At 40.6% G+C, this 21,687-nt stretch overlaps 1 protein-coding gene across 1 annotated transcript; it reads right to left on the bottom strand.

Moving 5' to 3' along the window:
- Positions 1-426: 426 nt before the first annotated feature.
- On the bottom strand, positions 427-2,432 carry LOC107832145 (GDP-fucose transporter 1-like). The gene is made up of 2 exons (XM_016659952.2): positions 2,275-2,432; positions 427-1,875 (listed from the first exon to the last, which is right to left on the bottom strand). Exon 2 carries the CDS (start codon positions 1,736-1,738, stop codon positions 689-691), a length of 1,050 nt encoding a protein of 349 aa, XP_016515438.1. The 5' UTR covers positions 1,739-1,875; positions 2,275-2,432; the 3' UTR covers positions 427-688.
- Positions 2,433-21,687: the final 19,255 nt, after the last annotated feature.

Below are 21,687 nucleotides of genomic sequence, written 5' to 3' on the forward strand. Positions count from 1 at the left end.
TCCAATGACTTTTTTCAGAACCCTGTATTTGTATTGAAATATTTTCTAAATCTATATAAATATATACTGTCGAACCCAGTAACAAAAGGGGTCTGGGTTCAACAGTAAGGGTTGTGGGTTCGTTGGGAAAGATGGGGGTTCGATTCCTGCTGAAAGCAGTATTTTATTTTGAAATTTAGAACCCACACACTTCAAATCCTAGCTCCGCCTCTGCTCGTTATCAGTTTTTATTCTTAGTTAACGAATTCAACCATCACAGCATGACATTTCTTTAAGGTGTGTCTGAACAAAGTAGAAGATGCAAAAGTTATCTAATTGTGGAGAAAAAACAAACATACATTAATGTAGGAGCTCTGTTAAACTGGACACCGCCAGTGTAAAACAAGAGATACATGTATGAAATCAACATAATCAAAAAGTCACAAATTGTAGTCAAATGATTACTAATCATTAATGATAACAAGGCCAGTCTAAAAAGCATCTAGCAAAAGTCATGTATGAAATCAACATGATCAAAAACTCACAAATTGTAGTCAAATGATTACAAATCATTAATGATAACAAGGCCAGTCTAAAAAGCATCTAGCAAAAGTCTGTAAAGACTAGAATAGGATCAAAGTATAGGTAAATAACGCAGTGGGAGGACTAATAATAGCCTCATCAGCAATAGGCACAAATGCCAAAATGCTTATAGACCAGAAATCTTACCAGATATTCCTTTCTCTTCATCACTATCTCCATAGTTGTGGTGGTCATTCTTATTGTCCTGCTTAGACATAGCAGAATCCCATTGTGGTGGAGTGGTACTAACACCAGTTACAGATTGCTGATAAAGAACACCTCCAGCAATAGTAAACAACAAGCACATCAAACCAAATGGACTAGCATGCTTATCCCAAATGAGAACATTAATGGCAACCGTTAAGAACTTATTCACCACCCCGGTTACTGTAAAAGCAGTAGCAGAGATTGCTTTCCTTGCAGCAAATCCAAAGAAACTGATGAGCAGACCAAACACACAGGATAATGAGACTGCAATGAAGGCGACAGGGTTAAACAATGTCCCTCCATTTGATCCCATAGCAATGAACACTTCAACATACTCCCCAGTAATAATCCAAAATAAAGGAGCCATCATCAACGACAACAAATTGTTGTAGAACACAAAGCCCCAAGTATTCAGCCCGAGATTTGTTACCATATGCTTAATATAGACCATCTCGGTTGTAATGGTTACCAAGTACGCAAACGCCCAAGAATAAGCAGTCAGAGTAAAACCTGAATCTGTAGCAACATACCCAACAGCACCTCCCAAAATGACCACCAAAGATAGAAACGTCAACTTTGAAGGGCATGGTTGCTCTCTAAAAGCTGTATCAGCAACAGCAACAAGCAGAGGCGTACAGGATCTAAAGACAATGAAAGTGTCCACGTTGGCATGGCACAAAAGATTGGTGTTGGTGAATATTGCCAGGTAAAAAATAAAGGCAGCAGGCAAGAATTTCTTGGCATTCTCCAACGTGAACGGATCATGATGCAACAGCCCAAATTTTCCTAAAACCCAAACCCCTAAAGCTGAAGTTAGGTATTGCAATGCAGTAAGAAGACCTGGGTAGTTGAAGTTCGTTATAGCAAACTTGTTAATCACAGCAAGCAAGCTGGAACAGAGGGCATATCCAACCACAAGACTGCTGGTAGCATAATATTGCTTTGACGCATCAAATCTGATTGCAGACATTGTATTCACAAGAGCTGTTAAAGGGGTTTTTTCTCTCTTAATCCTGCCTGATTTAGAAATTCTCAACAATATCTGGACCTCAATACAGTGCTTGCATATAAGCAATAGAATAAACGCCCAAAGAGATAAAAGTTGAGCTGGAAATGCAAATCACTGTGAGGGATAATTTGTTTCAAGAATTCAAGCAATAACACATTAATGTGAGGCCTTAAACAGAAGTGACAGTATTTATGAAGGATTTCTGCTAAAAATGAGATTTTTATGCACTAAAACATGACATTTCAAGAAAGAAGAAAACAGAAAGGACAAACCATAAAAGGAAGTACAAATTAGTGGGACAATTGGGGACCGAAATCAATGAATCTTGAAATGAAATCGATTAATAAAGTTAGATATGAATAAGAAGGGACAGAAAAGAAAAGATCTAAAACCGAAACCCAATTCAAGATGGAACAATGAACCTAATCAATAAACTAAAATGGGACAGAAACTAAATGTGAATAGAGATCTCTAATATTAGAAGGAAAAAAAGGAACCTGTTTTGCTCCACGTGAATTATCTGAAAAACACCGAGCAGAACTTTCAATGAAAAGACGGATAAAGCTGAAAATGAGAAGGGCAAGAAGAGAAGAACGGGTCCCTGAATAGGGGAGAGAGGCGTGGGTTTTGGAGTAGTACTGTACTGTATCAATCTGAATCGGATGTTAGGAGGGATTATTGGAGGAAAATAAAGAACAAAATTGCTTTAAGTCCTTTTACCTACTTACACAATTATTATGCTTCTTTCACTACAAATTTTGGTAGTCCGGAACCAAAATGTGGTTCTTTTGGACTCAAAGAATCAAAATGTGTGGAAAAAAAATTTGGTGATCATTTTAAATATAACGCTCTTTTAAAGGGCGTTATACCTTAACGATCGTTTGCCCAATTAAGTATAGCACCCTTTTAAAATGTGCTATATGTATAAAACATTTTTGAAAGGCGCTATATGTATAAAATCTTTTTGAAAGGCTCTATATGTATTATGTGGGCCCACCAATAATTCTTCTCGGCTTAACTGACATAACAATAGTTCACTAAGGGTTTGAACCCGAGAAGCTCCGACGCCTTCCGAAAGTTAAAGGAAAGCATGCTCAAATTCCAAGTGACCGCATGGGTGGATGTCCATAACTGTTATGAATCGAAGATAAGGATAAAAGATGATCATCTGGGGTTTCCGACATCAACCAAGGGGCGGAACCGAGACAAGAATCGAGATAAGTTCAAGAATGATTTTGATGCAGATCAGAGATCTTCTAAAGGCCACTTTTTGCCTTACGAGAGAGCCGAGGGATGCGGCAGTAAAGGGTTTCGATCCTCGGATAGATTCACTCCCGAAAGAAGAACTGAATGTGGCCGGAACAACAAATCGTTACAGAAAAAGAGGTATCGGCGGCACGGGATTCCACTTATCCCAGGTAGTCAGATTACAATTTCAACATCAGCATAGTGGAGTTGGTATCGGCGACGAGGAATATCAAAGAAGCACGGTTCCCAAAGCTAATCAGATCATATCCCAGCCAGAGGGATCCCAACTTATGGTGCAAATATCATGAGACTTACGACCACAAAACTGGGGACTGCCGGCATCTTCGCGAGGAGGTGGCAACGCTGTTGAAGAACAGCCATCTCAGGGAGTTCTTAAGAGACCGAGCTAAAAACAATTACGGTCGGGGCCCGGACAATGCGGAACCCTCGAAGATAGGGGAAGACCCTCCTCGGTTGACTATCAACATGATTTTCGGAGGGAATGAAATCAATGGTGTAACCTTCTCGGCGGACAACAAGACAAAAGTATCAATGACCCACAGTAAGAGACTCCAGGAAGTCGCCGAAGACAATATCACTTTCATGATGGAAGACGCCGACGGACTTCTTCTGCCGCATAACGACGTCCTGGTAATTTCTCTTAATGTTTAAGATTTCAAGATTAAATATGTTTTGGTTGACCCAGGAAGCTCAGCCAACATCATTCAATGGAGAGTGCTAGAACAAGCCAAATTAACTAGAAGTATCATTCCGGCAACAAAGCTCCTCGTCGGGTTCAACTTGGCGAGTATGACAACCGAGGAGAGATCCTGCTCCCACGAACGCCGAAGGGATCACAAAGACCACCTTATTTGAAGTGGTGGACGGTGACATGGGCTACGACGTAATTCTCGATAAACCATGGTTACATGAGATGAAGTTGTACCATCAACATATCATCAATTTTTTAAATTCCCGACCCCAGCGGGAATCAAACAGATAAGAGGATATCAACCAACAGTAAGAGAAATGAACGCAATGTTGATTTCCAGCAGTAAAGGAAAGGAACCTAGTATATAGCAATTACAGGAACCTGCGCCTGCTCCCATGCCAAGTGAAGATGATAAGAGAGAGGAGTCGTCTGAATCCCACCAAGTACCAAGATACTTTCAGGTACCGGAAGAGACAGATGCGACCAAATGCATAACAAAAGAACTCGAACAAGTGGCTTTGTTTGAGGAATTATTGGAGAGAAAATTTCACTTGGGAATAGGACTCAATCCCGAACTCAGGTCTGGATTTATTAATTTCATAAAAAAAGCTAACGTTGATTATTTTGCATGGTCGCACTTGGATATGATAGGTATCCCACTAGAGGTGGTCATGCATAAGCTAAGCCAGGACCCAAGCATCCCTCCGGTAAGGCAAAATAAATGCCCGATAGCCGAAGTCAGAAACAGATTTGTTAAGGAAGAGGTAACTCGATTACTTGATATTGGTTCAATCCGGGAGGTAAAGTATCCCGAATGGTTAGCTAATGTAGTTGTAGTTCCAAAAAATAATAACAAGTTTCAAATGTGCGTAGATTATAAAGACTTGAATAAGGCGTGCCCTAAAGACTAGTTCCCACTGCCAAACATTGATCAAATAATTGATGCAACGGCCAGGCATGAGTTAATGAGTTTCCTCTATGCCTATTCTGGGTACAATCAAATCAAGATGAACCCGGAGGAGCAGGTAAAAACTTCATTCATAACAAACTTTGGCACATATTATTATAATATGATACCCTTTGGTCTTAAAAGCACCGGAGCCACTTATTAGAGGCTCGTGAACAAGATGTTCGAGAAGCAAAAAGGTAAAACTATGGAAGTGTATATAGATGACATTTTGGTCAAGTCTTTGAATGAAGGTGATCATTTAAAGAACCTCCAAGAAACCTTCGGTGTCTTGAGAAAGCACAACATGAAGCTCAACTCGGAAAAATGCGTGTTCAGGGTTGGCTCGTGTAAGTTCTTGGGTTTCTTGGTTTCACAAAGGGGATCGAGGTAAGTCCCGATAAGATCTAAGCCATCGAGAACATCTCGGACTAGCTGACAACGTAAAAGAAGTACAGAGTCTAACCAGAAGATTGGCCACATTAAGCAGGTTCATCTCTCAATCCTCGGAAAAATGTCATCACTTCTTCTCTTTTTTGAAGAAGAATAACAATTTTGAATGGACTGCAAAATGTCAGCAGGCCTTGAAAGACCTGAAACGTTATATATTAAGCCCCCAGCTATTATCAAAACCGGAGGAAGGTGAACAATTACTAATATACTTAGCGGTCTCAGAGGTAGCAGTAAGTGTCGTTCTAGTTCGGAGGATGAAGGTACGCAATTTTCTGTCTATTATGTTAGCAAAAGTTTGTTAGGAGCGGAGACTCATTATCCACACCTCGAAAAACTGGCCTTAGCTCTCATAGTCGCCTCTCAAAAGCTTAGGCCTTATTTTCAATACCACCTGATAGTCGTTGTGACGACTTTCCCCAAGCAGAATGTTCTTCACAAGCCTGAGTTGACAGGCCGGCTGGCCAAATGGGCAATCGAAATTAGTGAGTTTGATATTGAATATAAGCCTAGGACTGTGATCAAATCACAAGTTTTGGCCGACTTTGTGGCTGATTTCAGTCCCGGGATATTGCCCATGGCTGCTAAAGAAGCAGTGTTGGTTTCAGAAACGACATCAGAAGTTTGGACCTTTTTCAGGATGGAGCTTCCAATGTGAAAGGGTCCAGGCTCGGGGTGGTCCTCATCACGCCTTTGGGGGAAACCTTAAGGCATGCCATAAAAGTTGTTCCGTTAACTATTAATGAAGCCGAGTGTGAGGCTTTCGTTGCAGGACTCGAACTGGCCCGGGGACTTGGCTCCAAGGTCATAGAAATCAAATATGATTCCCAACTGGTAGTAAACCAAGTGTGTGGGATTTTCGACGCGAAGAAAGAATGCATGCAACAGTACGTGATTAAAGTTCAAACTTTGCTTGCACGATTCAGGGAGTGGTCAATCACGCACATCCCGAGAGAAGAGAACGTAGAATCAGATGCATTGGCCAATATGGGGTCGTCCACAGAAATAAAAGGATCTGACTCTGATACTGTCGTTCAACTTATGCATTCGGTACTGGATGTGGACGGCTATTATGAAGTAAATACAACCAACCTAGTCTAGGACTGGAGGAATGAGTTCATCGATTATCTTTAGCATGGCAAGCTACCGAAGACTCGAAGGCGTCCCGGGCACTACGCACCAAAGCGGCTCGCTACAGCCTCTTGGGTGGACAATTATATAGGAGATCATTCCAAAGCCCGTTGGCCCGATGTTTAGGAGCCTCGGAGGCGGACTATGTGATGAGAGAAGTCCATGAAGGAATTTGCGGGAACCATTCCGGTGCAGATTTGTTGGTGCTAAAGCTGGTTAGGGCAGGATACTACTAGCCCCGGATGGAACAAGATGCAAAGGCATTCATTCAGAAATGCGACAAATGTCAGCGCCATGCTCATTTGGTGCACCAATCTGCGAAACTCTTGCATTCGGTACTATCCCCATGGACATTCGTGATATGGGGTATGGATATAGTTGGGTCGCTGCCACTGGATCCCGAAAAGGTAAGATTCCTTTTAATTTTAATCGATTGCTTCACTAAATAGGTTAAAGCAGTTCCTTACCAAAAGATCGGTGAGCACGAAGTGATCGACTACCTATGGTAATACATAATTTGCCGATTCGGAATACCGAAGGAGATTGCCTGTGATAACGGACCACAGTTCATAGGCTCCAAAGTCACAAAATTCTTGAAGACCTGAAAATTAAAAGGATTACATCCTCACCATACCATCCGAGTGCCAATGGGCATGCGGAGTCGACCAATAATGTGATTATCCAAAACCTCAAAAAGAGGCTAGAAGCGCTAAAGGCAAGTGGGCTGAAGAGTTACCAGGCGTGTTATGGGCATACTAGACAACGAAAAAATCAAGCACGGGAGAGACACCTTTCTTCCTCGTATACGACGTAGAAGCTCTGATCCCGGTGGAAGTAGGAGAACCAACTTTACGGTTCTCCCGAACATATGAAGAAGCAAATAATGAGGCATGCTGGTGAAGCTACAATTGGTCGATGAACGCAGGGACTTGGAACACGTGAGGATGGTGGCTCAGAAGCAAAGGATGGAAAGATACTATAATCGGAGGGCCAATCTTCGGTACTTTAAAGTAGGAGACTTGGTTTTGAGGAAAGTGACTCAAAACACTCAGGAGATCAACGCTGGGAACCTGGGTCCAACATGGGAAGGCCCCTACCGGGTTTTAGTTGTCACTGGTAAGGGCTCATACGAGCTGGAGAATCAAAATGGAGTCAAATTGCCCAACAATTAGAACATGACTCAGCTCAAACGGTATTATTGCTGATAGATCCTGTCTATACTGAAAGTATGTGCTGCACTCTTTTTCCCTTCGACAATTTTTGTCCTAATCAGATTTTTCTGGCAAGGTTTTTAACGAGGCAGCAACGGAAAGCATACTACGAAGGAAGCATCATCGGCAAAGTTAAGACCTTCAAATGATAAGGCATTGAAATGATAGACCACTACGGGATGGTTAAATAGTCCTTGGCTCGACAACAAGTTCCTAATGGGAAGTAAAGCTTACCATCGAACCAAAGGCTATTCAACCGTTCACATGTTTTTTAACCAACAAAGCAACACCTTCAGTGTTCCAATATGCATACTTAGCATTCGAACACTTGGGGGGAAATAATATTGGATACGGCAGCAAAGATGCCACAAAAATCGAGACTACGAGACCCGAGAACAATGATGCCTCATCGAAATCGAGAACTGCATGGCCAGCCCCGTAGAAACAAGTTTTACAAGTCACCCACATGTATTGGCAATTTCTTTTCTTTTGCAATAGAATGCTTATGTACTTTTAAAGATGGAAGGAACAAAATAAAGTCCTTTTATTTTTATCTCGTTTCTTGTCCAAACGATGAGTTAATTTTATCATTTGAAAGTTAATAGAAAACTTCAAATGCTTATGCCAGAATGAACAAGAGACGTCTTCTTCAAGAGCACCGTAAACATAAGAGGGACCTCTCTTATGAAACCCTCATAGTAAAGGGTTGGTTCCGGAAGAGTTTCTGCCCGGAATCCAAAAGCTATCGGACGAAAATACACCCGAAGCCTTATCTAATTCGACGCAAAATGAATAAACTTTGCGCAATACTTAAGCAAAAGCCTTCTTTATTTATCAACATGCCAAACGGCATAAGTACAAAAGTACAAAAGTACAAAGGAAAATAACAAAAGAGAAAAGGAAAAATCTAAACACTGCCGCTACCGAAACTCACCATCGATCAAATAATTCAAAATAAGCTTTAGAAACTACCCACGAATGAAAAAAGTTTTATTTTTGATAATTTTTGAAAAAGTCAACAAAAGTCAACCACATGCTTGCTTGGTCGAAATCTGAGATTCAGACCAATACCCGATTACCCATTCACCCCCGAGCCCGGTTATGTAATTTGTTTCGAAATCCGACCTCAATTTGAGGTCTAAATCTCAGTTTTACAAAATCCCTAAATTCAACCCAAAATACCTAGTTTCTACCATGGAATTCATGGATTTGATGTTAAAAACATTCATGAAAAGTAATGGGGAATTGATAGAAAATGAGTCAGAGTTGCTTACTAATGAATTTGAGAAGAAAAAGTTTTTCAAAAATCGCCTCTAGAGTATTTGGGGTTGAAAAATGGTGTAAAATGAGCTAAGTCCCATTTCCCCCCTCTTTTACCTAGCTGCAGGTGTTGCATTTGCGAACACTTGTTTGCAAATACGATGCCCGCAAATGTGACACACTGATCGCAAATACGATCAGTACATCGGGACTTCTGAAGTCGCAAATGCAACATTTTGTTTGCAAATACGAAAGGCCCCCATCACAAATGCGCTCAAGTGTTTCGCAAATGCGAGATCTGCAGTAGTGCACCAGCAACTGTTGAGCACCAACAGTTGCAAACCATCCTAAACTCATTTGATACTCACCCGAGCCCCTCGGGCTCCAAACCAAACATGCACACTAGTATAATAACATGCTACGAACTTGCTCTCTACCTTAAATCATCAAAATAACATCAAATAATAAGAATCGATCATCAAAACTCAAAATATTTCAACTTAATTCAATTTTTCACAATTTCACACATAATGTGCCGAAACGCGTTCGGGTCACCCCGGATCCTAAACAAATGTTCGTACAAGTCCAAAAACATCATACAAACCTATCAGAATTATCAATACATCGATCCGAGGTCGTTTACCCAAAATGTTGACCGTAGTCAACTCTAGCCTCATTTTAATTTAAAAATTATATTTTCTTCAAATATTTACATAAATGCTTTATGAAACGTGACACAGACCATGTACATAAATCAAGAAATATCAAATGAAGCTATGGGAGGTCTCAGAACACATAATTAAAGGTTAGTACTCAAAATGACCTATCGGGTACATTCTCCACCTCTAAAAGAAAGTTCGTTCTCAAATAAGCATAGAAAAGTACCTAGACTAGTAAAAAGGTAGGGGTATTTACTCTACATATTGAACTCGGAATCCCACGTAGCCGCCTCGATTGCCTGACCTCTCAACTATATTTTTACACAAGGAAAACTCTTGGATCTCAACTTTCGAACCTGCCGATCTAGAATAGCCACCGGCTCTTCCTCATATGTCAGATTTTCATCAAGCTGCACCATGCTAAAGTCCAAAACATGTGATTTGTCCTCAAGGTATTTCTGAACCATGAAAACATTAAATACCATATGTACCCTTGCTAGGCTAGGAGGCAATGCAAGCCTATAAGCAACCTCCCCAACTCTCTCCAAGATCTCAAATAGGCCAATAAACCTCGGGCTCAACTTGCCCTTCATGCCAAACCGCATCACGCCCTTCATAGGCGACACTCTAGGAAGCACATTATTACCCACCATGAAGGACACATCTCGAACTTTTCGGTTCGCATAACTATTCTTCCTTGACTGAGCTGTATGAAGTCGCTCCTGAATCACCTTAACCTTTTCCAAGGCATCACGGACCAAATCAGTGCCCAACAATCCAACCTCTCCGGGCTCAAACCAACCAATCGGCAAACGACATCGCCTCCCATATAAGGCCTCGCACGAAGCCATCTGAATACTCGACTAGTAACTATTGTTGTAGGCAAACTCTACGAGCGGTAGAAACTGATCCCATGAACCTCTGAAATCAATAACACGGGCATGTAACATGTCCTCCAACATCTAAATAGTGTGATCAGGTTGTCCATCCGTATAATGATGAAATGCAGTACTTAGCTCGACTTACGTGCCCAACTCACGCTGCACGACTCTTCACCAATGAAATATGAACTGAGTGCCTCAGTCATAAATGATAGAAATGGGCACGCCGTGCAGGCGGATAATCTTCCGGATGTAAATCTAATCCAACCGCTCTGATGAATAGGAAGTCATCATCGGAATGAAGTGTGCGGACATAGTCAACCGATCCACAATAACCTAGACTCTATCATATCTCCTCAAGGTCTGTGGTAAGCCTACCACAAAATCTATAGTAATGTGCTCCCACTTCCACTCCGGTATCTACAATCTATGAATCAACCCACTCGATTTTTGATGCTCATACTTCACCTGTTAACAATTCAAACACCGAGAGACATAAGCAACAATACATTTCTTTATTCTCCGCCACCAATAGTGTTGTTTCAAGTCACGGTACATCTTTGTGACATCTAGTGAATGGAATAGCGCGAACTGTGAGCCTCCTCAAGGATCAAATCTCTCAACCCATCAACATTTGAAATACAAATCCGGCCCTGAAGCCGCATAACACCATCATCACTAATCACAACCTCCTTAGCACCACCCTGCTGCACCGTGTCCTTCAACACCAAAAAGTGAGGATCATCAAACTGGCGAGCCTTGATATGCTCCAAAAATGATGACTATGGCACAACCCAAGCATGAACCCGACTTGGCTCCGAAACATCCAATCTCACAAATCGATTAGCCAAATCCTGAACATCCATAGCTAGTGGCCTGCCCGTTGCCGGTAAATATTCCAAGTTGCCCATGCTCTAAGCCTTCCTACTCAATGCATCAACCACTACATTGGCTTTCCCGGATGATATAATATGGTGATATCATAGTCTTCAAGAAACTCTAACCATCTTCGCTGCCGCAAACTAAGGTCTTCCTGCTTATATAAGTGCTGGAGACTCCGATGGTCGATATAGATCTCACATGGAACGCTGTATAGATAGTTCCTCCAAATCTTCAATGCGTGGATAATGGCTGCCAACTCTAAATCATGCACAAGGTAATTCTTCTCATGAACCTTCAACTGCCGAGACGCGTAGGCAATCACCCAACTGTCCTGCATCAACACCATACCAAGCCAATACGCGATGCATCACAATACACGGTATAAGATCCCAAACTTGTAGGCAACACCAACACTAGGGTTGTTGTCAATGCAGTCTTAAGCTTCTAAAAGCTCGCCTCACACTCGTCGGACCATCTGAAAAGAGCACTCTTCTAGGTCAACTTAGTCAATGGGGCTGAGATAGATGAAAACCCATCCACGAATCAGCGATAATAACCTACCAAACCCAAGAAGCTCTCTCTGTAGCTGAAGTAGGTCTAGTCCAGTTCTAAACTACCTCAATCTTCTTAGGATCCGCCTTAATGCCCTTGAAAGATACAACATGGCCCAAGAAGGCAACCGAGTCCAACCAAAACTCACACTTTGAAAACTTGGTATATTGTCACGCCCCAAACTCGGGACGCGCAACTGGCGCTCAATCGAGTGAACTCGGCCGAGCAAGCCTGTTAGATTTTCTTCTACCCAAACTCATGAATAAAGAGGAGATGCACTCCATTAATCAAACACTGAAAATATTTTATTAGCAACTCCCATTTCATTTCCATTAGTAGCTTTATTCATAATTTCCAAAATATTACAAGTTTATAGATATAATGAAAAACATGTTTGCCAAATACCAATATTTCTAGTTCAATCCCCCACATCAAACATCACCCACAACATGTCTACGGAGCCTTTAAGTACAACAGAAGAGTAGTATGGAAGTGCCGGGCCCTGGCTATACCTCAAAACACAATGTACAACTCGAATGACATCAGGCCCAGAATAGAGTAGGGCTCACCAAAACCTGCTGAATAGAGAGTGATTGCTAACGAGGACCAAAGCTACCCGCTGATGAACCACTTGCATCCATTAAAGATGCAGCGCTCCAGACAAAATGGACGTTAGAACATATGGAATAGTACTAGTATCTAAAGCTAACTGTCCTCTTTCAAAATAGAATGTTAATGTAAGAAAGGGAAAACCATGGAAACAACAATCAACAATCAATGATATTCAAATGCCATGTTAAAACATAATAATTTCCAAATTATGAAGATAACACTGTGAAGTGATAATCAAAATATGATGATAATATTATTTTTGGTTGGGAGATCTTTAACACCGATATACCACTGTTCCAATACCATCGTTCACAATACCAATACCACCGTACTTTTAGTACGGAGTTCGATCATGACCCAATCGGCTAGGCCATCTTATCTGAGACATCAACCACAATCACAATTTCAATTACAATTTCCAGCACAATCACCACCATGTGTGAAACATGGCGTCCGATACGACCCGATCGGTTAAGCCATCTCACCATAATGTTGTGTGGATCGACATCATCCTTTTCTATCAATCATCTCATCCCAATTAAGGGAAATAATTTTATCACATTAATCTCATTCCAAATAAGGGGAATAATTCTATCACATCAATCTTATCCCAAATAAGGGGAATGATCACAATTCACTCCTACACCAGCATGTGTAGTTTCAGGGTTAGGTTATTTCAACCTACCCTTCCTCGGTGACTATCGATACTCCCAAAAATATTTGTGATTTGCATACTAAGGAAACAGAAGTACAAATTGCAATTTACCTCATAACCTTTCATACCATATATAGCTTCATTGGTACTTTCAGCTACTTACAACATCATTATTTCATTGGCTCTCTTGGCCATGCATATGATTTATTATTCATGGCATGGTGGCCGTATATCATATTTCACACTTTTATTTCTTTCCTTTCATGGATCATCATCATAAATATCAACATATAAAATATTTCGAAAATCACAACTTTAAATTCATTAGTAATGAGGACTTTAAACACAATGGATTTCTTCCAAGAAATGGAGTAAAATGTTTGGCAATCAAAGCACAAGTTAAAATCATAAACTAGTAGCACATCATTTATTCTTGAAATACTTTTCTCCAAAAAGGGCAATACACAATTTCAACTCATGAATCTATAGGAGTTCAAAACACGTTGGAAATGCTTACAAAGCATAGCATTAATTGAAACAACCACATTTGGGCACAGCTTGAGTACATAAGCTTTTAGGCAAATCTATTTTCGAAGTCAATTTGGAACAGTTGAATCAAGACTCATTTATTTACCTTTTCACGTCATTTCATTTCATTGGCACCATTAGCCACAAGTATAACTTTCATTCTTGGCACGATGGCCACACTTTATATCACCAACTCTCTTCTTACACTTTCAAGCATCTTTATATATTATCAACAAAAGGCATTTCAAATAAAGACTTTAGGTTCAAAACACATATGAGCAATTTAGAGTCATAAGCATATCGAGTTTTTCTCACACAATTTGGCATACTAGCTTTTATTTGGAACACGACTCAAAGCCATAACATTTTAATACACAACCCATATTTTGAACATATATCTTTCGACATAAGGCTCATTTGGAATAGTCAAGTTTATAAGGAATAACTCGGAACATAGGAATTAGGAACTTGAGCCAACCATACTGGAAACTTACGGGAACATCATGGAATTCATTTCTAAAAGAGTATTTTAGCCAATATACCTTGCTTGAGCTTTCCTTAAGTTACTACAACGTTCCGAAAATCCTATCAATCCCAATCTATTTTGAGACATAACAAAATATTAAACAAATTAGGAAGATATTCATGCTTTCAGCTCATTTGAGCATTTTATCAAACACTAGGTGTGCAATTTGACCACAAGGTTCTTCTACAAGATTTCCTTTACTCCACAACCCAATCTTTACCTATTTGAGTTCAAAAATCTTCCCACAAACCTTATTGGTACATGCATGTATACATAATACTCTCACACCCAAGAATCATACTCCTAATCACCCATTTTTACCCCAAATTCGAAATTGAAGACTAGGGTTAGAATCTTACCTTTTGAGTGAAGATCTTGTGAGATTTCCTTGTTGGATTTCAAAGCTTGGACAAGATCTTGATGAACAAAGAACTTGGGCTTCTTCCTCTCTATAGAACACTCTCACTTCTCTCTAAAAATATCATATTTTGAGTGAAGATCTTGTGAGATTTCCTTGTTGGATTTCAAAGCTTGGACAAGATCTTGATGAACAAAGAACCTGGGCTTCTTCCTCTCTATAGAACACTCTCACTTCTCTCTAAAAATATCATATTTTTGCCTTCAAAATGAGCCCCAAAGGCTATTTATCAAAATGGGGTCGGGTTATAAAAATAGGAAAATAGACCCTCCGAACTCAGGTCTGCGGTCTCAGAATGGACCGCATAACAGGTATGCGGTCCGCACAATGGACCGTAAAACTGATGCTCAGAACTGGGCTGCATTGGTTAGGTCTGCGATCATTCTGCTGTCCGCAGACTATTTTTGGGGTTCGCAGAATGATTCTGCGGTCGCAGAATTGACCGCAGAATCACATTCTTCCAACCTTTGGGAATTTGGTCATAACGTCTTGTAGGAGTGTCCAAATGACAAACGGTTTAAAGCGTTAGAAACTAGACTCGAAGATCTTTCATTTGATAGGTTGTCAATCACATAACTCTTTATACATATGTAGATATGCTCATCCAAAGTTTGGTCTTGTGCGTACTCATTTGGAACTTTAGTCTATCATGTAATTTCCAACTTGACTTAGACTTAGGGCTCTCCTTAGACACCACATCACTTTTAATATTCCTCATACACTTATTATCATATCCAATTGATATCTATTCTATTAATAGTTCTCGTCTGCACACAAAATAATATAATTAGCGCACATCAACTTTCTTAATAGTGCTTAAGTACTTCGAAATTTTCCGGGGTGCTACATTCTCCCCCACTTAAGAACATTCGTCCTCGAATGTTTTACAAGTCACCTCTAAGAATAGAGTTAACATCCTTTTACCTCCAACCATTATACATAGGCACTTATGACTACATCGGTCTCATACTTCCTTTCCAAAATTTCAACTTACTTATTGCCCTTAAAATTTGGCTATCTTTATAAATTCTTAAAAATTTTGACAGAGTTTCCCCTGTAACTGGGCCTATCCACCTGTCAGAGAATCACCAAAATCAACCTATCAACACATCCACAACTCGACAAAGCATCAGAATGTATATCAACAATACTAATCTCATCATTACATGAATTATATTATCAAGAGTGATATCTGGACATAAGCTGCACATATTTAAATCATAACACATAGAAAGTACCTTTCAAATTACAACCACTTGCTATACAACCAAGCAAAAATATTTTCTTTCCACAACACTTTCAGCCTTCAAGGTGACCTTTTTGACTCACAGAATTTGCCATAACACATTAACGGAGGCAATCTCAACTCCCAAACTTATCTAACAAGGATGACAAATAGGTACCCCTCATAAGTCGATTATCCATTAACTTCACCTTCGCTAGCTTCCACCGGAACGATAGACAAAGGATTTCCAACTACCTTCTTAGACATAGACACATGAAACATCGAATACATGGAGGACAGTGATGGGGAAACATCATACTCATAGTTTGGCATATTTCCTTCAAGATTTCATAAGGCCTAATGTGACTATACATACTTTACCTTCCTTAACAATTCACCCAATAAATTCATAGAGAAAATCATGAGAATAACCTGTTCACTTTCTTCAACTCTAAATCCCTACGCCGAACACCCAAACTAAACCTTTGGCGACCTCCAACAATTACTCTAAGATGTGCTAGCTTGAATATGTCTATAAAACTTCCTACCCAATATATTTGATCACGGAATGATGCTTCTTCTTTGACATGTTTGAACCTTCAACCCCCATAGGTTGCTATAAATAGGAACAACGAGATTCGATATTGGGCTAGAATTCATTTTTCAACAGTCCATCAATGTGTTGAGAAGGGCGTTTCAGGAGGTTATATCCTAAGAGACACGAGGTTACTACCAATAGTGATGACATGGTTAATCATTGTGATGACATCATTGATTCGACAAATGAGGCATAGAGTTGCCTAGTAGGCATTGATAATATAGGGACCATGTACATGATTCTGAGATCTAAAAGAAATGAGTCATGAAAAGGACATCAACAATTGTTTCATTCCATATGTGCCTTGTTTGGCAATAGTAGGCTCAAAGAGAAATAGCCAAGTACATGACACCAGTCGCCTCTTGGAATGTAGGGAAAATCAGTTTAACACGAAATGAGAATATTCAAGCACACTGAATGTGATATGGGTTTCTAAATACATGAAATTGCATTATGCTCTTAACGGTAACTCGCACAAGGAATCCATGCCACAAGTCCATAAGGATGAAAAATAAGTTGAACACTTATGAGATTATTATCATTCTAACGGCTTAACCCTTCACAATAGTTGATCCTATATGAGAGGACTAGAGATACAACAAACTTGTCTTTCCAATCAATATGCTCATGGTATGTGCTAGAAGTTAAACATCCACCTGAGGTGGGGGAGGGAAAAGTCACGGTAAGTCTGTTTAACTTTCAACCACACACAAGTGAAACCATATAGCTAGGACATATTAATGTTGGGATGAAATCATGTATTGGTTAGAGAGAATAAATACTTTGCTATGAGCTAGACATGTTTTTCCATAATGACTCTCGAGCTGCAATACCAGGCCACTTCATGGGCAACTACAATATTAGCAACAAAGTGAGTTACTTACTGCGGAATGATCTAAGTGGACATTATGCGGACAAGTGACCCCTTTCAGTTGACATGTACATATATGATAGGTGCTGAGATATGCTCTCATGTTACTAGACCGTGAAAAGGTCTCATGATAATATTCACAAAGAAGTAAAGTGATTGTTCAAACCATAGGAGTCACATACATCGGAGAGAGAAAGAGTGGCTCAAGAAGGATCTCAACACTAGGCTGCTTTACATTGGATTTGATACCACATAGGTAAACATTTTGGACGGTGCATGCATAAGCACACGTGAGCAGATGTTAGACATTTAAATCAAAAGGTTCTGAAAAAATTTCATCAGGTATTGTCCCTTGTTGAGAATTTAGGGAAGCAAGTGGGAAATATTATCCTAGGGTTATAACTCAATTCAAGGAAATCATTACAGAACTCAATTCCTCAAGAGGTTGTAAATAAGAGAATTTGTGATAAAGTGGCTTCATGAATTAGGTGTCTCGTTCAAAGAGTAAGTACATGCAATGTTTTGTGATTCAGCATTTCATTAAGACCATATTTATGCAGGCTCTTCAATGCAGATGTGCATATACAACAAGGAAAATTATGCAGTGTTCATAATGATGTATCAAGGAGTGACTTAATTGGCGATTTTAGATTGACATGGCAGTACCTTAATTGATGCCCCTCCACTCTACATCCAAATCATACATTAGTACCATAGTGACATAGCCCCGAATGACATCTCATATACTTCACACAACGAGGATGGGGTCCGCTAACCTGACTCGCCCCACTAACCTGATATTTACCCTTTTTGCATACATCATAAGCATCCCCCTTATCCTTCCTCCAGGCCTTCATGGCGAGAGTAATAATCTATGTACCGGTTTGCTGTGTGGGCCTTTGGAAATGCCCAAGCCTGCCACCCCTAACACATCAACTTTCTTAATAGCGCTTAAGTACTTCAAAATTTTCTGGGGTGCTACACATATAATTAACGATCCCTCAAAGTCTGAAGTACGACCCGGAGATGCTGCTCATGCTCCTCTCTACTGTAGGAGTAAACCAAAATATCATCAATGAAGACAATCACAAAGGAAGCTAGATAGGGCTTTAACACCCTGTTCATCAAATACATGAAGGTTGTTGGGGCATTAGTAAGCCAAATGAATCACCAAAAACACATAGTAACCGTACGGAAAAGCTGTCTTAAGGACATCCGATGCCCTAATCTTCAACCGATGGTAGTCAGATCTCAAGTCAATCTTGGAAAACACCTTGGCACCTTGAAGCTGATCAAATAAGTCATCAATCCTCGGTAACAGATACCTTTTCTTGAAAGTGACCTTGTTCAACTTCCGATAATCTATACACATCCTCATCGTTCCTTCATTCTTCTTCGCAAATAACACTGGTGCACCCCAAGGTGAGACACTAGGTCTAATGAATCCCTTGTCAAGCAAATCTTGCAATTTCTTCTTCAATTCTTTCAACCCAACTGAGGCCATAGAGTATGGTGGTGTAGAAATGGGCTGAGTGTCCGGAGCCAAGTCAATGCAGAAGTCGATATCTTTGTCGGGTGGCATCCCAGACAATTATATAAGAAACATCTTTGGAAACTTATGCACAACTGATACCGAATCCATGGAAGGAACTTCTCCACTAGGATCACGAATATAGGCCAAATATGCCAAACACACATTCTTGACCATACACCGAGCCTTCACATAATAAATAACCCAACTAGTGAATGACCAGGAGTGTCTCTCCACTCCAATTCAGGAAAACCTGGCATAGCTAATTTCACAGTCTTGGAATGACAATCCAAGATATCATGGTATGTTAACAACTAGTCCATGCCCAAGATAACATCAAAGTCCACCATGCTGAGTAAAAGAAGATCTATCCTAGTCTCATAACTCCCAATATAGACTACACACGAATGATAGACACGGTCTACCATAATAGAATCTCCCACATGCGTAGACACATAAACATGAGCACTCAAAAAATCACGAGACACATTGAGATATGAGGCAAAATAGGATGACACATAGGAATAAGTAGAGCCAGAATCAAATATAACTGATGTATCTCTATGGTAAACTGGAAAAATACCTATGATGACCGCATCAGATGATTCTGCCTAGGGTCTCAATGGAAAAGCATAAAAATGGGGTTGAGCCCTACCACTCTGACCTCCACCTCTCGGACGACCTCTCCTTAGCTGGCCTCCACCTCTAATGGCCTGACCACCACTTCAGGCTGCCTGACTCCCACCTCTAGCTGGCTGAGTGAGTGGTAGAGTAACCGATTTCGGAATAATGGTACAAGTACCCTGATGTGGCATACTACTCTATGATCTAGGGTAAAACCTCGCGACGTGCCTCGAATCTCTACAAGTGTAACAAGTCCTCGACTGTTGTGACTGTTGACCATGGAACTGACCCTGTCGACCTGAATAACCACCCTGATAACTCTAAATTAGAGGTGCACTAACTGGAGCTGGAGGTGCGTTGTAGGCTAGCTGCTCAGGATTAGACCCATAAAGAACCATGAATACTCGAAGCACCGTGAGATGCCTGAAGCGCTGATTAAATCAGCATGTTGGGATGGCCTCTACCAAATGAACCCCTCCCTCCAGACGAGGCACCACTAAAACCACTAAAATGACGAGGCCTCTTCTCAGATGCCGCCTCTCTACCCTGACCACAAATCCTCTCGATCTGCCTGGCGATCTCTACAACCCGATTAAAAGAAATATCATCATGAGTCTCTCTGGCCATCTGGAGCCGGATACCATAATTAAGGCCATCAATAAATCTCTGCACCCTCTCTCTCCAAGTAGGGATCAAAATAACTTCATGGCGTGATAGATCTACAAATCTGGTCTCATATTGGGTAACAGTCATGCTACCCTGCTGAAGGCACTCAAACTGGCTGTGGTAGTCCTCTCTCAGGGTAAAAGAGATGAACTTCTCCAAGAATAGCTGTGAGAACTGATCCCAAGTGAGTGTGGGTGAACCTGCTGGTCTGCCCCGAACATACTCCTACCACCATCTCTTGGCGGAGCCATGCATCTCAAATAGCACGAAGTCGACTCCATTGGACTCCACTATACCCATGTTGCATAGTACCTCGTGGCAACGGTCTATGAAATCCTGTGTGTCCTCAAAAGGTGTACCACCAAATCAAATAGGAAATAGCTTGGTGAACTTATCCAACCTCTTCATCCCCTCAGACGACATGGAAGGTCCCTCCCTGGGCTGTGTAGCAATGATAAACTAAACGACTTCTATTGCTGAAACTGCCAGAGTTTGATATACGTGAGCCATATGCTCTGGTGTGTGAGTAGAAGGAGTCTAGGCTCCTCCCCTAGCCTGAGAGATAACTGGTGCTACAGGAAATGCACCGGTCTGGGCCATGCTCTCCATAAGGCCCACTAAGCGGACTAGAGTGTCCTGAAGTATAGGGGTAGCAATATACCCCTCCGGGACTTGAGCTGGTCCAACTGGCATGGTTTGAACAGGGACCTCCTCCTCCTACTCGATCTGAGGCTATGTAATAGGTGCTGCTACATATGCTCTAGGCTGAGCTCTACCTCTGCCTCGCCCTCGGCCTCTACCCCTGGTAATGGCAGTAACCTGGGACTCCGTCTCCTGACCCGCTGTGGATTCTATATGTGTCTCGCCATCTATGAGAGAACAAGAATAGAATGATTCAAATTCAACGATAAAGAAAGAAGTGAATTTTATCCTAAAGCCTTATAGCCTCTAGAAGATAAGTACAGATGTCTCCGTACCGATCTTCAAGACTCTACTAAGCTTGCTCATGACTCGAGAGACCTAGGCAACGTAGTGCTCTGATACCAACCTATAACGATCTAAAATCACAACCACGGGGTCGTGTTGACACCTAACATCCACTTGCTAGGCAAGATAATATTAGTAAACAACTAATCATTTATAGACCAATTCGAAATAAATATAATAAGAATTAAAGCTGTAAAATTTCAAAATAGATATAATAACTCCAAATGCTGACTAGCCAAATCCCAGAATCTGGTGTCACAAGTACATGAGAATACTAAAAGTTCTACAACCAATGTCTGAATAAAAATACAACTATTCTATACAAAATAAACTGTAAAGCTAAATAAGGAAGGGGACTTCAAGGACTATGATTTCCATGCAGGTCTACCACAAGTCTCCAAATAAAGATATGATCCGATTAGAAGCTCTGCTAGAAACCACTGGGACCAATACCAGGATCTGCACAAGAAGTACAGAAGTGTAGTACGAGTACAATCGACCAATTGTACTCCGTAAGTGTCGAGCTTATTTACCCATAAAATGGTACAATTGAATTTGTAATGTGGTTTATAGACAAGAGAATTGATTTGATCTCAAAATGATAAATAAATTAAATAAAATGCAAGACTTAGCATTGAAATCAAGATAAGGTAGAAGATAGCTTGATTCCAGGAGCAGAGCTTCCGAAGGCAGTAATACAAGTATCAATAGACAAGAAATAAAGTATTATTGAGCTC

Source organism: Nicotiana tabacum, chromosome 23, assembly GCF_000715075.1.
Source record: "Nicotiana tabacum cultivar K326 chromosome 23, ASM71507v2, whole genome shotgun sequence".
Taxonomy (NCBI): Eukaryota; Viridiplantae; Streptophyta; class Magnoliopsida; order Solanales; family Solanaceae; genus Nicotiana; species Nicotiana tabacum.